Here is a 12,779-nt window from a genome sequence, read left to right on the forward strand (position 1 = left end):
GGGTTAGCACGCAAGGGTCATTGTCTGCCACTTTTCGTGCTCCAGTGTAGACATTAAGGGTAGAGTCAGCACCATTTAAAGCTGCTTGATGACAGATTGTAACCACAAAAAAAAATAACGAAGACTGTGTTGATATTTAGCACAAATGAGCAGTCACATCGATTCCCACAGACGTGTACGAGGTCCACATAATTCTTTCAAGTGAAGCTTTTTTAGTGAACCTGCCTGCACCTCTCTTGCCGATGGTGGCTGCTGCTTGTTGCTTGCTCACTGAATGGCTCATACATGTCTGTGGGACGGCGCATCAATGTGGATGGTCACATCTGTTCCTCTTAGGACTGGTTGGGCGCCCCCAAACAAGTACTGCAGAAAGCCAGCTTGCCTCATTCAACCCCTATAACACTGGTTGTATTCACAGGTGCATTGTATTCTTCACCAACATGCCACTTAAATTTGCTTTGCACTCACATGGACTAAAATTGTATAAACACCTGTTAGAGCACCCAAGCCTTATGCATAATTATGGACCACTTCACTGTATACATATACATTCCAACTGCATTTATAAACATGTTTTTGAATTTCCTTCTTGCTTTTTATTTGCAGCTCTCTTGGGCAATGGCACACGGGCAGCAATGTGCGCGACGAAAACCAGAAAAAAACATGAAGAATGTTTGAAAGCACCTTGAAAGAAGCCGGGCGACGTGTAAAGGAAGTGATTGTTTGTGACGCAAGCTTTCTTGCCGACTGTGGTACTTCTAGTAAATAAAAATAATTTCAGGTATTCAGACAAAACTTATTTTATGCAAAATATTGCAGGGCTGTGAATGTGCAGGCCTAATAGGCTTAGGCATGAGCTCCAACAGGCCGATAAACCAACCGGCCGACAAGCCGATATGCCAAATTTCCGCATAGCAAACAGATATGGTCTTGTTGGAATTTTTGACTGGGGTACATTTCAATGCACACCAATGACCACCCATGCACATTAATGCGACGATGGTGCTGCCATGTATAAGCCTGATCTCGCGGCCATTAGCGAAGGTGACCCACCATCCGAGACAACTCACGCAAAGACACTTTACAAGAGCAAAGGGAAAAGTCAAAAACCGTTTGACCACAATGTGTTTATCGCATGCAGTACCGCTAACATACGCTAAATAAAAATATAGGCTTTTTTTTCTACCTGGTCACGTAGGGCTAACGAAAAATCCCGCCCACAGACACATTACAGGACGGCTCGCAAAACAGTGCGACACCTGTACGTCGTTGGGCAATTACCACACAGCAGCAGGGTATGTGGCTAACCCTTCGGCATCTGTGCTTGCCGGTAGTAAAAGTCTCTGAATCGCTTTACGCGCTCGAAGGGTTGTCCGAGACAGTGCTTCCTTAAGTCTGTCAGGTCAGCGTTGAGCAACAACCACGTGAAGTTGGTCCGTACGTCGGATCTCTGCATGATGTTCGCGGCCTGGGAAGCCAAAACGAAAAGACAGGTTCATCGCTTCCTTAAAAAAGCGTGGACACCTAATCTAGACGTCAAATTGAATGCAGCATAAGCTTTGCATGCTTACGAAGAACGCTTTTGCAAAGTGTGACTAACAGCGGACGGCGAAAGGGTAATACATCTCAAAGTCCACAAAATAAATGTGGCTCGTTTGTTCGAATTTGTCGCGATAGCCATCGTGAAAACGTCACTGCAAAGCAGCGTGACGTTAAAGAGGCTGGCGGAGACGCACTTTCGGAGTGGTTGCACATCTGTTTGCCGAAAGATTGGCCGGGAGACGCAAGTGGGCGTCTTCGGCCTGGCTCTGGTGTCGACCAACGTAAGCGCAAGCGTTATATTGAGCAGACCCATTTGGAGATATGGCCGGTTCACCCATATCTTATCAAGGGTCAAGGGCCACTCTTATCAAGGGTCAGGCGTTTGCCTCTCTACCTTCGCGATGTCAGTTTGTATGCAACGAGGAGATTTGGCCGATGGCCCATATCTCCAAGTGGGTTTGACTCTCACCAAAGGTCGTGGGTTCTTGTGCCTTAGGCAACTTTATCTTAATCGACCGTGCTTCAATTAACACCAAAGGTAGTGGGTTCGACTCTCGACCTTCGCGATGCCAACTGGAATCCAACTTAGATATGGCCGACGGCCCATATCTCCAAGTGTTTTCGGCTCACTGTGAGTTTTGGTTACATGAACTTTGGTGCAATGACGCCGCACATGTATCTTTTGTCGCAAGAGCCATCTAAGGCTTCCGTCCTAATGTCGCTAATTCGAAATTAAAGCAGAGAGTAGGACTACGCGTCTTACCGAAAAACAACAAAATTACCTGAAGTGAACACTACAAGAAGTTATTAAAAAATAAATTTGTCAAGAAAACTAGTTATAATGTCCTCCGCGGGCATTAAAATTAGTTTTCTTGAATTGATTGCGATTGACGCTGTGATTAGCTTTGCTAAGATTAGATTTATTATCGCGGGAATTAAGCGTTGTTTTTTGTGCATGAAGAGTGAAGGCCCAAGCAAGTCACCTTGTCAAGAAGGTGCTTGAGCGTGTCAAACGCCAACAGCTTATGCTTCTTGTGTCGCTGGGACTGCGCCTCGGATTCTTGGCCGACGGCTGTCTTCTCAATGTCGAGGTCCGTCTGTGGCACCTGGCACGCCTGGAGCATTCAAGCAACGATCATTTAGAAACTGTCAGCTGTGCTTTTTTTTTTCTCGTTCGCGCTGTCACTGCTGTCCGAGCTCTACTAGCTACCGTGAAAGGTGAGCATCCAACACAACCTAGTGTCTTAATTTCGAACGTCGCTGTGATTAATAAAAAATGTGCCCGTCGTATCGCCAGAACCTGCCTACGACAACGAGAGCTCACTGCGATAGTTGGCGTTGCAGGTTAGGTGGGTGTTAGAGTTCGACACCAGGCTTGTAATTTATTCTGATTCATAATTTTCACAGTGGCAGTTATTCGCTAAGGCAACAGCAGAAGCCACGGCCGGTTTCGAGGGTTCGGAAACAAAGCTTCGCAATTGAAAGCGATAGAGGACCAAGGTACGTGCATGAACCGTGCAATTTATTGAAAGAGCCGCGCTGGGACGACAACGCTTGGCGGATATCAGCTGGGTGTTGTACCACCTCCTAACTTTTCTAATTGCATTCGTATAGAACCCCCCCCCCCCCACACACACACACACACCTCGACGTCAGGCACTCTCTCCACGTTTCTTTTTCCGCTCGTCAAAGTCGGCTTCGGTCAGCGATTGCTTCGGACGCGGCATGGCAAAAGCAAAGGCGAGAAGTGAGCGATCGATTGGCCATCCTGTTCCGCAGTGTACCCCCGATTTGGTTAAATTTCCTCGGCGCGAGCTGGATGTATCGCTCCTCCATGTAGTGAAGGCGGGTTCACGGAGTCCGGCGCTAAATATATATATAGTTTATATCTTCAAGAATTCAAGATATAGCAGTTTTGGAATGGCTAGCAGCTATACTATTTACGTTACTATTTACTATTACTATTATTTATTATTACTATTTATGTTGCGATCGGCCTGCAGGGGTGCTAATCTGCAGAACCTTTCCCGGCCAGCTGCACTAGTTTTGATCGTTCTGCGGTGGTGGCGATTTTCGGAGAACTGGCGACGCCAGCAACGTTAACCGACCATGCACTTCCTTCGGAGAACTAGAGACCACGGCAAAGATAATTAACCATGAGCCTCTTCGTACAGCACAGCGGCGTCGGCCAGGCTAGCCGTTCGGCGGACCGGGTATTGTTGGTTGATTCGCCGTCGCCTTCATGGTCTATTTGCCGCAAGATAGCTTCTCGGAAAAGCGTATTTGGCGATGCGTTTTTTCTCGGGCCCCAGGATTTGTCACAGTATGCTGAAACTCGTGGCAGCTACCGGAGAAGTCAGCTCTGGAATAAAGAGGCGCCTGCTGGGGTCAAGCGTAACAATCTGGTTACGAGGACCCGCTCAACTCGGTGTGTTCTGGGAATCCTAAGTGCGTGTCTGAGTGTGTGAGCCCTCTTGCTCAAAGGCGCGTCGACTGCGCCTCAACGACTGTGGACAGCAGTTTTCCCTCCCCTAGGGATCTAGGGAGGACAGAGGCTTTTTAAGCAGCAGTTTGTCGGCTGCTAGCAGTATGCTTGGCGCCTGGAGCTTTGTGCTCAAGTGCTCTGTGCTGCATGCTTCGTCTTTCGGGCTCCATTTGGGAGTCATGCTAGACTGTTGAAATGTACCTCCTGTCGAAATATAAATACTGTAAATAAATCCTGCACTCCTAGTTCTCGATGAGAGCAAAGTTCTCCCTACGATCACAAATATAACAACGGGTAGAAAGCAAGCATGTCTACGCAGGTCCAGCATCTAAGCATCAAGCACGTCAAGTTAAAGGTACAAACATGCATGATACAATCAAGAAAATCAAACAAACAGCAAATTTGTCAATACAACTTATACAGGTAGTATAAACAGGCACTATACTCTCATCACAAATAGCGCTGGTCTGGTAGCATTATACTCAGCTCGGCAAGCTCTAGACACTTCAGGGCTGTCTGCTACGTTGCAGTTGTGGCGTCTAGTGCATTCCGTTCGCATACTGCATGGGGGAAAAAGAAAAGAAACTGTTATTCTTGCGAAATAATTCCTAAAGAGTGAGAGGGTGTTTGTGATGGGTGATTCTGGAATGGCTTATATTGATGAAGTCTTCGGAGTTAATCATAAATAATTGTGCAGAACCAAGCATAAGAACATTCAGCAGTGTATCTGCGGTCGGCTAAGTAGAGGGTAAAACTCTGCGCGAAGTGCAACCCCCTTTATAGACCCTTTATAATCTTTTATAGCGTCACCCATAGCTTCAGTCAGTCTGTAAATATGTGTGATTGTATATGCTATAGATAATTCACGCAGCTTTTCGCTGCACCCTTTCGAGTGTGGCTACGGTGGTAGGTGTATGAAGAGACCTTGGAATATTAGCATATTCCAATATCGGACGTATAAGCGAAACGTAAGTGAGTAGATTTATTCCGGGAGGCGAGCTATGCAAGGCACGTTGAAGAAAAAAGAGCTTGTTCATGGCTTTTTTGCTACATGCTGAACGTGTGTTGCCCAGCTTAAGTCGAATGGGATAATACCCAGATATTGGTATTTATTTATTTATTGGAGTTCGCAGTGTGGTGTTATCTGAACCATAAGTGAACTTGAGCGGAATTTTTCCTTTGTAACGGACATAGGAACTGTTTTTTTTTTCTCAACGATCATGTTTCAATCATGACATTGCTGAAAAACGCCATTTATGTCGCTGTTCAGTTTGATCTGGTCGGACCAGTCTTTTATAGTGTCACCCATGGCGTGAGTGGAATAGAAGGAGCGTCGGACATTAGACTGCACTACGTTCGCAATCGGCCAACAATTTTAGACTGTGCCATCTCCGGAATCAGCGCAAGAACAAGGCCAGAATAAGAAACTGACATACACCTTTCGAACAAATGGGGGTAACTCACCAAGGAAGATATTGTTACCTAAATTCGGTTCTCTTTCTGTTGAATTTCGTCTGCCTTCAGCAGGCTCCTATTTTCGGTACACTGCGTAATTGTGATCAAAAGGTGTCGAACACAGAATGTCGCTAAATCCAACGTTTCAAACACAGAAGCTAGTCTTCAGCAAGGCCCCTTCTTTATGTTGGTCACACTGAGTCCACGAATAGATCCTCGCAAAGGGGCCCAACATCCCTTTGGTGCATTCATATCAACGCCTCTCTATAGGAATTCACAGCAGACAGATAAGTTGAGGGCAGCGCGTTGTAGTATTTCCACTCGGTGTTTTTTAGGAGTTACCACTGACCAGTTCGCAAAAAGTTGGCAACTGGTCGACCAACCGACAGCGGCTGTGGTATTACTCGCGACCCTATAAAGGTCACACAAAACTGCGTGAGTCAACAGTCGCGCATACTTTAGGAGGATTCACAATAAACAACGCCTCTTCCTTATATAGGCTACTGAACTTGCGACGATCCCGAGACCCTTGAGCACCTTCCTTCTCTGTGCTTGCGAAGCGCTGGCACAGGAACGCTAAAGCGTCATCACTGTCTACAGTCAACAGGGCGCACCTGCTGCAACACAAAACGAACACCTGTTCCCGTCGCCTCTCCACCTGGAAGCTCTCCACAGCCTCTTGGAGTTTGTGGAGGAGAACTGCATGGCCTCCTACCGATAGGCGCCCCTATCTCTGCGGCCACTGCCTTCATCCTCGGCCTCCACCATGAACGGAGGAGATTCCTGATGCTTCTCCTTCTCTACCCTTTCTTTCATCTTTATTTCCTTCTTCCCATTCCCCGGAGCTTGCCCGCGCTCCCTATTGTGCAGCAGAAATAAGCGTGATTTCCCACAGTAAACCACTGTTACTGCTAATTATCTTTAATTTTCCGTGAAGAGTCTGCTGAGTAGTCTAAGTTCAATTACAGAGATAGGAGGTGCTTTGGCAAAAGTAAATAAATACAATGGGAGGGGCACCATCGTAAATCTTCACTGAAAAAGAACCCTGTATATTCGTCTTCGCAGCCTAACATGACTGTCGACACACTAAACAGCGTTTGCTTTTATGCGTATTTGTGCATGTGTACAAGAGCTGCCCATGTAGTGACCGGAGGGATAGCGCCGCCGTAGCAGAAATGGTAGAAAATAAAAACGAACCGCTTGATATGTGCTGTCGGCTGTATTGCCAGGAACATCGGGCCGCTTTGTGTGCACTCGAATGGACACCTTGGGGCTGGCTTTTGCCGAATAGCCAACATGGATCACTGAGTACGTGACATTGGGTCGGTGCCCGAGACCAACAACTTTTGGCACTGGTATGCGGCACCGAATGTGTGCCCGTTCTTGGTCAATCCTCAAGAGTAATGTGCGACTAGGGAGGCAAGAGGTGTGACGTCCTAATTGTATGTGGCTGTGTGTTGTACTCCTCTGAGCCCCCGTACACCTCTCATCAAAGTTCTTCCCAAGACATGCGTCATACATATCCCTCGGCCTCGTGATGAGACAGCTGAGAGCTTCAAGTGGAAAGGTTGTGTTCGCAGAGGGAGAATTGTTGCGATCGCAACAGCTCTTCCGAGAGGACAACAAGGTAACGGCAAGGCGTGTCGCTCTCTGAGCAGGTCGACACCAGCGACACCAGGAACACAGGCACTGAAGGCGATTAATAATGCGAAGGCTCACATTAGTGACACTGTAAACTAGTTTCAAGGCACAGGCAAAACATCACTGCCTCCTATGCAGAGGATTCATCGCAGCAACAAATGGATTATTAGCGCACTTTGTTTTACCACTTAAGATGAGAGACGCCCATATAAAGAAATCGTAACAAAGGTTCGTTTAGGTTATGGGCGTGCTATCAGTGCATAAACCTGTTCGTCATAGCCATGTTCAACTGCATCTGAAGTTTTAACCACGTATCCATATGGATTCAGGCACCGTATATTGCTATAGGAACAGGAAGAAAAAAAGAGTCAATACTCAGACGCTGGAAAACTGGAACTTGCCTGAGAGTAGTCCGAGATGCCGAAGCCAGTGCATGGTTGGGACAGCCCACTCGTGGCGTTATAGGGTCGTTTATTGAAGCTGTAAACGGCGACGCCCATCTGCAGTGCGAAGGCCACGACGAGATCCGACCTCGAGAATCGTGACTTCGCCATACGGTAGGCCTTGTCCTGTTGATTTCATAACGCACGTTCAAAGACATGCCCTCTCTACGCAACGGGAAATCTGCCTAATAATTACTATCGCGACTCGTATCGTCCGTATCTTATAATCTCATTTACAGAGTGCTTTACGTAACTTGAACCACAGATTAAAAAAAAAAAGAACGTGGTGAACTGAAGCTGAATGAAACCAATGACTTATGCTTTGCCAACACATGCTCTCCTTGGAGCATTTATTTAATAATCCGCTTAATTAGTGTAATAAATAGGATCAATTATGCAAATATTTCAATATTATTTTAGGTCCAAGTGCGGCTAGTTACGCTTACAAAGTTTCCATATTTTTGATGGTGACGAACCTGCTGTGTGGTAATTTATCGGGGCGTTTAAGGGAAGCCCGCGAAGTAAATAAAACCCCGCGACTGTGCTCATGCGTTGTCGTATTGCAGCGCTCTCAATCGTGCTTGGAGCGAAAGGACCGCGCGCGCGGACCGTGACGAAGTGAGGCGCCATGACATTAGGCATCGCATTCACAGTGCGCCAGCATCTTTGACGGTGGCACACGGAATGGAGGCACCGTCGTCCCTGGTAAGCGATAGGTTGATCGCGCACAGGGTTTTTCCGGTCGAAGCACGGTACATTCTCCTCGCCGAAGAACTGGCGATGCGGCTGCAGCCTGGAGCATTCTTCTTAACTACAATCGCCTCCATTGCAAAAGGAGCCATCCTGGCGACTCCTGGTGAACATAGTATGAGTGGGTCGTAATACGGCTTTAGGAGCTGTACGTGGACGCTTTTACGACCACGACAGCACTGGCCCGTAGGTGGCATGACTGGCTGGACGATATAATTCACAGGCAATGTCGGCGCTACAACATGGTCGGGTTTGTGATATATTGAGACAACCTTGGGTGAGAGGCCAGCAGGAACAGCTGCGAACCAAATCCATAGAAGCGATCCCGAAGTAAGTGACAATGCCGGTGGCCATAGTCGCGTCAAGATTGTTGTTTCCATTGGTCGACGGTGTAGTAAAAGAATGGGCGAGCTGACGGAATTCTTTCGGCATGGTGGACAGCTTCACGGTTAAGCGTCCACTCTTATGATTAGCGTAGGTACGGGAAACTGGTGGCGAGCGTTGTCGAAGGCTCCCGGCCATACAAGAGGAAGAATGGTGAAAAACCTGTGGTCCTCTGTGGTGCAGTGGTGTAGGCGTATCTTATGAACGGCAAAATAAGGTCGAAATCAATGTTATCAGAGGCGACGTATTTCAGAACACTTCATCCAAACCATTAGTATGAGGATGGTACGCATGCCGGTTCAAAAAACGATGCCACATTCAGGAAGGCGCCCGTTTACGACCTTCAAGAGGAACACACGTTCTCTATCCCTCAGGCGTTGGCAAGGTTCGCCGCGACAGAAGAGGAGGAGGAGAAGGAAATACCTTTTTTGAGTCCTGAGGAACCCCTCCCCACCCAGGGAAATCCTCCACACAGAGAATAAAATTTCTCACGATGAAGGATGCTATGTCATGAGCTGTGGCTGCAATCCTGTGAATGGCGAAGGCTATCCATAGTCAATGGCCAATGGCGACTATCCAGCGGTTTTCGGAAACCGTGCTCGGAAGGGTTCCGTACAGGCCGATGCCAATGCGATCGAGGGTCTGGCATGGCACGGGATTGACTGAAGTGGACCAGAGACATGCTGAGCAGGAACCTTGAGGTGTACATGCCTCCTGAATAAAACCTGGAACGATGCCGGCTGTACGTTTTGAAGACACCCGCATGTGCACACTGTGGATAAGCGTGGAATGCATCTCATATTTCGCCACGAAGATATCGAGATAGAACCAGCAACTATTTGGGGCCGTCAGAGAGGTAGTTCCGGTGATAGAGAAGGTCATCCCACACTTCGAAGTGAAAAGCTTGACGATGAAAAGCTCGAGAAGCTGGAGGAGATGTCGACGGGTTTGAAATAAAGCGCATAAGACCGCTAATCCTGGCATACCTGCGTTACTCCCAAGCCGTGTGGCAGTCTGCTGGGAACGAATGTAATTTATCAACGGCAGGCAAGCAGGCAGCATTTCGATTGACATGGGCAAACGGGAATGCACGTCGACATTGGTGTGACGGCGCCCAGACTTGTAGACAACGGGCACGTTGAAGCATTGCAACCGCAAAGCTTAGGGAGCTAACTGGCCGGCGGAATCCTTCAACGTGAACAGCCAACAAAGCGCACGGTGGTCTGTAACAACGTCGAAGGCACGGTAGCGTCTTAATTTACCAAGTGTCCAGATTATCACAAAACTTTTCTTTTCTTAACGGGCTAACTGGTCTCTGCTTTAGTGAGGGTGCTGCTTGCATATTCAACGACGTACTCGTTGAAACCAAATTTGCGCAGCGCGAGCACAGTGCCGAGTCCAGCACCGCTGGCATCGATGTGCACTTCAGTCGGAGCTGTAGGGTCGAAGTGACGCAGTATCGGCGGCGAGGTTAGCAGGCGACCCAACTCTTTGGAAGCATCGTTGAAGGTCGGGGTGCCTCGGCGTCCTTCAGTGCACCTCGTCCTGCCTCGGCGTAACCGAGCGTACTAGCACGGTGAAGGATGAAAGAGTGAACGCTCAGCACAGGGGGTGATGGAAGACGGCGATAGTCAAGAGAGCGCGAGAAAGAAAGCGGAAGTGAAGAGCATGGCGAAATGCCGAGGACAAAAGCAGAGTGCCGCGGGAGACTACGAGATGGCGCCAGAGTATTCGTAAACTGATTGTACGGGCGACGCGAATGGTGTGGTATTTTCTTTAAGCCACGCACGCACCACTGATTACACTGAAACCTTCGACGATTCATGTACAGAAGCCAACGCGCTTGACCCATAGATCACATTTTCGACGATCGCCGACTGTGATCGCGGCTATCGTTGTGCTTGAGTGTGTCTTGTTTTGCAACGCTTCACTCCGTCTGACAGGAGCCGCACGAGGGAGATTCTCCGCGCCAGCCATATATAACGAAATGAAAACATGCAGAGCTGGGCTCAGATTTCGCATTAGGGAGTATCATCACTGTCTCCTCATCGGTGAATCTTTGTTCTGTCTTTTTTTTCCCTACCTACATTCTAGGCTTATACAAGCCCTTCATAATGACTTAACAAAAAGCGCATAGTTTGTTATTTACCCGTTTCAGTTCTGACTGATCTCTTCAAGGCGCAAGTATTTCGAAAATTTTAGAAATATACCTTTTCCCCCCGCTTTCTTAATGCACCCTGTAAACATGCGGATATACTTGCCAGAGTGGGTGTATGCCTGTCCCGGCTCTTTAAAGCGTTGACAGGCAGCGTTCTGCATCGTAGGTTGCTCGGCATCGTCACAATTGTGGCCAGTATCACCACGATGTCCACATCAAGCCTGCGGGAAACAAAATTTATGCAAATGACACGAGGTACACCGAGTGAGCAAAAAAATATCTCTCCGAAACGAACCAACGAAAGATCTGCGCAGCCTTGTAATCCCAGACTTTAAAAGCGTTGCTTTAGCTCACTCTTCTGAACTTACCCTTGTATTCTAGAAGGTTCCTCGACACAACTCCACCCCGAATGGAGAAGGAGAATGGCAGCGCCTCCTTTCGACAAAAGGGGGTCACTGCTCTCCATTCCTGCCGTTGGACGGCAACACTTGAGAACAGTATCGTATTTTTCAGCCGAGGGGTGGCGGTGTTGTGGATGCAATACGTAAGAGGTGCTCCCGGCTATGTGGAAATTGTGTGATGGTTCTAGGACTTACATTTGTAAATGCGGCTGTTTGCTTGAAATCGGGGTTACAATCAGGACTCGATGGCAACCAAAGGTTAGTAGGCCACCTCGCATTGGGCGCTCACGGGAAGACTACAAATGAAGGTTTACAGAGTGGTATGGCTGGACAATTTTTGAAATGAGGAACGCTCCAAGCAAAATTATTTATCAAAAACGACTGAGGAATGTGGAAGAAAAACATTGATTCACAGTGGAGGAAAAGATCTAGGAAGCTTACCAGCATGTCTAGGGCCTGTAGGTGAGCAACACAACAACAAAGAACGTCAAACGAAAGGTCAGACAAGCTTAGGTAATTTCATATGTGGCGGCAATAGAAAAAAGAAACCTGCCACGAGTAGCTACTTCATAGGAATAAACGATATCAGGAAAGAAACAATTTTATGATAACTCATAGGGAAGCTCATTACTTTTCGAAACGAGATCAGGAGGCCTTAGAAAACGCACTTATAAAGCGAGATATAAGAAGGAAGAAGAAGCATGTGCTTGCTGCGGTAAAGCTAGGGAAACGGTGGAGCATTTTTTATTACAATGTAAAAATATCTGCCCAGCGGTTGATACATGCCCCACTGTCATCGTTGAAGCCCTAGGGTTCAGCGAGAGCATGGGGAAAGTAAACTTATCCTCAGTAGAAATTAGTAAGTGGCGATTAGAAAATTGGTGGAAGAAAAGTAGCGAAACGACAAACAGACGCATAAAAAAAATCACAATAGGTGTTCAGAAACTTTGGTTACAGGAATTTATGGTGGTTCTTTTTTCCTTTTTTTCTTTTTTATAACATAGATAGGGACACCCAGCGCCCAATTCTAAAGAGGAAGCTCATCACATCCCTTCATCTATCCATCGATGAGAGGAGGAAGACGTCTAGTGGAGTATGGTTTGAGAACGCGAAGGCTAGTATCTTTCCTATTTTCAGCGTCGTTGGAAATGTAAACCCGAGACAGTTTATTCCTAAAGGCTATTCTGAATAAAGCACGCGTCATAAAATGAGCATGACTATAGAATACAGAGTGCGACTATAGACGCAGTCAGCAAGGAAGGTGACCACGCAACTACTGTGATACTTTCAACTACAAATATCTTGTCTTCAGAGGCACCCCATATATATATACACACCCGATGAACAGAAATACAAACAAGAATAGCATGCTTTTAGGGCTACGTATATGAGAACTGTGCCCGTGTGCACAGTATGTAAAACATACAATGTAAATGTAAACAGCCGTATTTCAAGAAACCGAGAGTTCATGTTTTCTTTTTTTTACCGTGATGCCATGAGCATGCTCGCGTGGTCTCCGT

General features: G+C 47.2%; 1 protein-coding gene across 1 annotated transcript in view; it reads right to left on the bottom strand.

The window, feature by feature from the left end:
- Positions 1–1,080: 1,080 nt before the first annotated feature.
- The window catches only part of LOC135912637 (uncharacterized), a 37,210-nt gene continuing 25,511 nt past the window's right edge, over positions 1,081–12,779 (bottom strand). Inside the window, exons 11-14 of the mRNA XM_070521278.1 lie at positions 10,962–11,079; positions 7,525–7,692; positions 2,526–2,657; positions 1,081–1,468 (exon numbers count right to left, since the gene is read on the bottom strand). Coding sequence (XP_070377379.1) covers positions 1,304–1,468; positions 2,526–2,657; positions 7,525–7,692; positions 10,962–11,079 — 583 coding nt within the window. The 3' untranslated portion in view covers positions 1,081–1,303. The remainder of the gene's footprint in view (positions 1,469–2,525; positions 2,658–7,524; positions 7,693–10,961; positions 11,080–12,779) is intronic.

Source organism: Dermacentor albipictus, chromosome 7 (genome assembly GCF_038994185.2).
Source record: "Dermacentor albipictus isolate Rhodes 1998 colony chromosome 7, USDA_Dalb.pri_finalv2, whole genome shotgun sequence".
In the NCBI taxonomy this organism is placed as follows: domain Eukaryota; kingdom Metazoa; phylum Arthropoda; class Arachnida; order Ixodida; family Ixodidae; genus Dermacentor; species Dermacentor albipictus.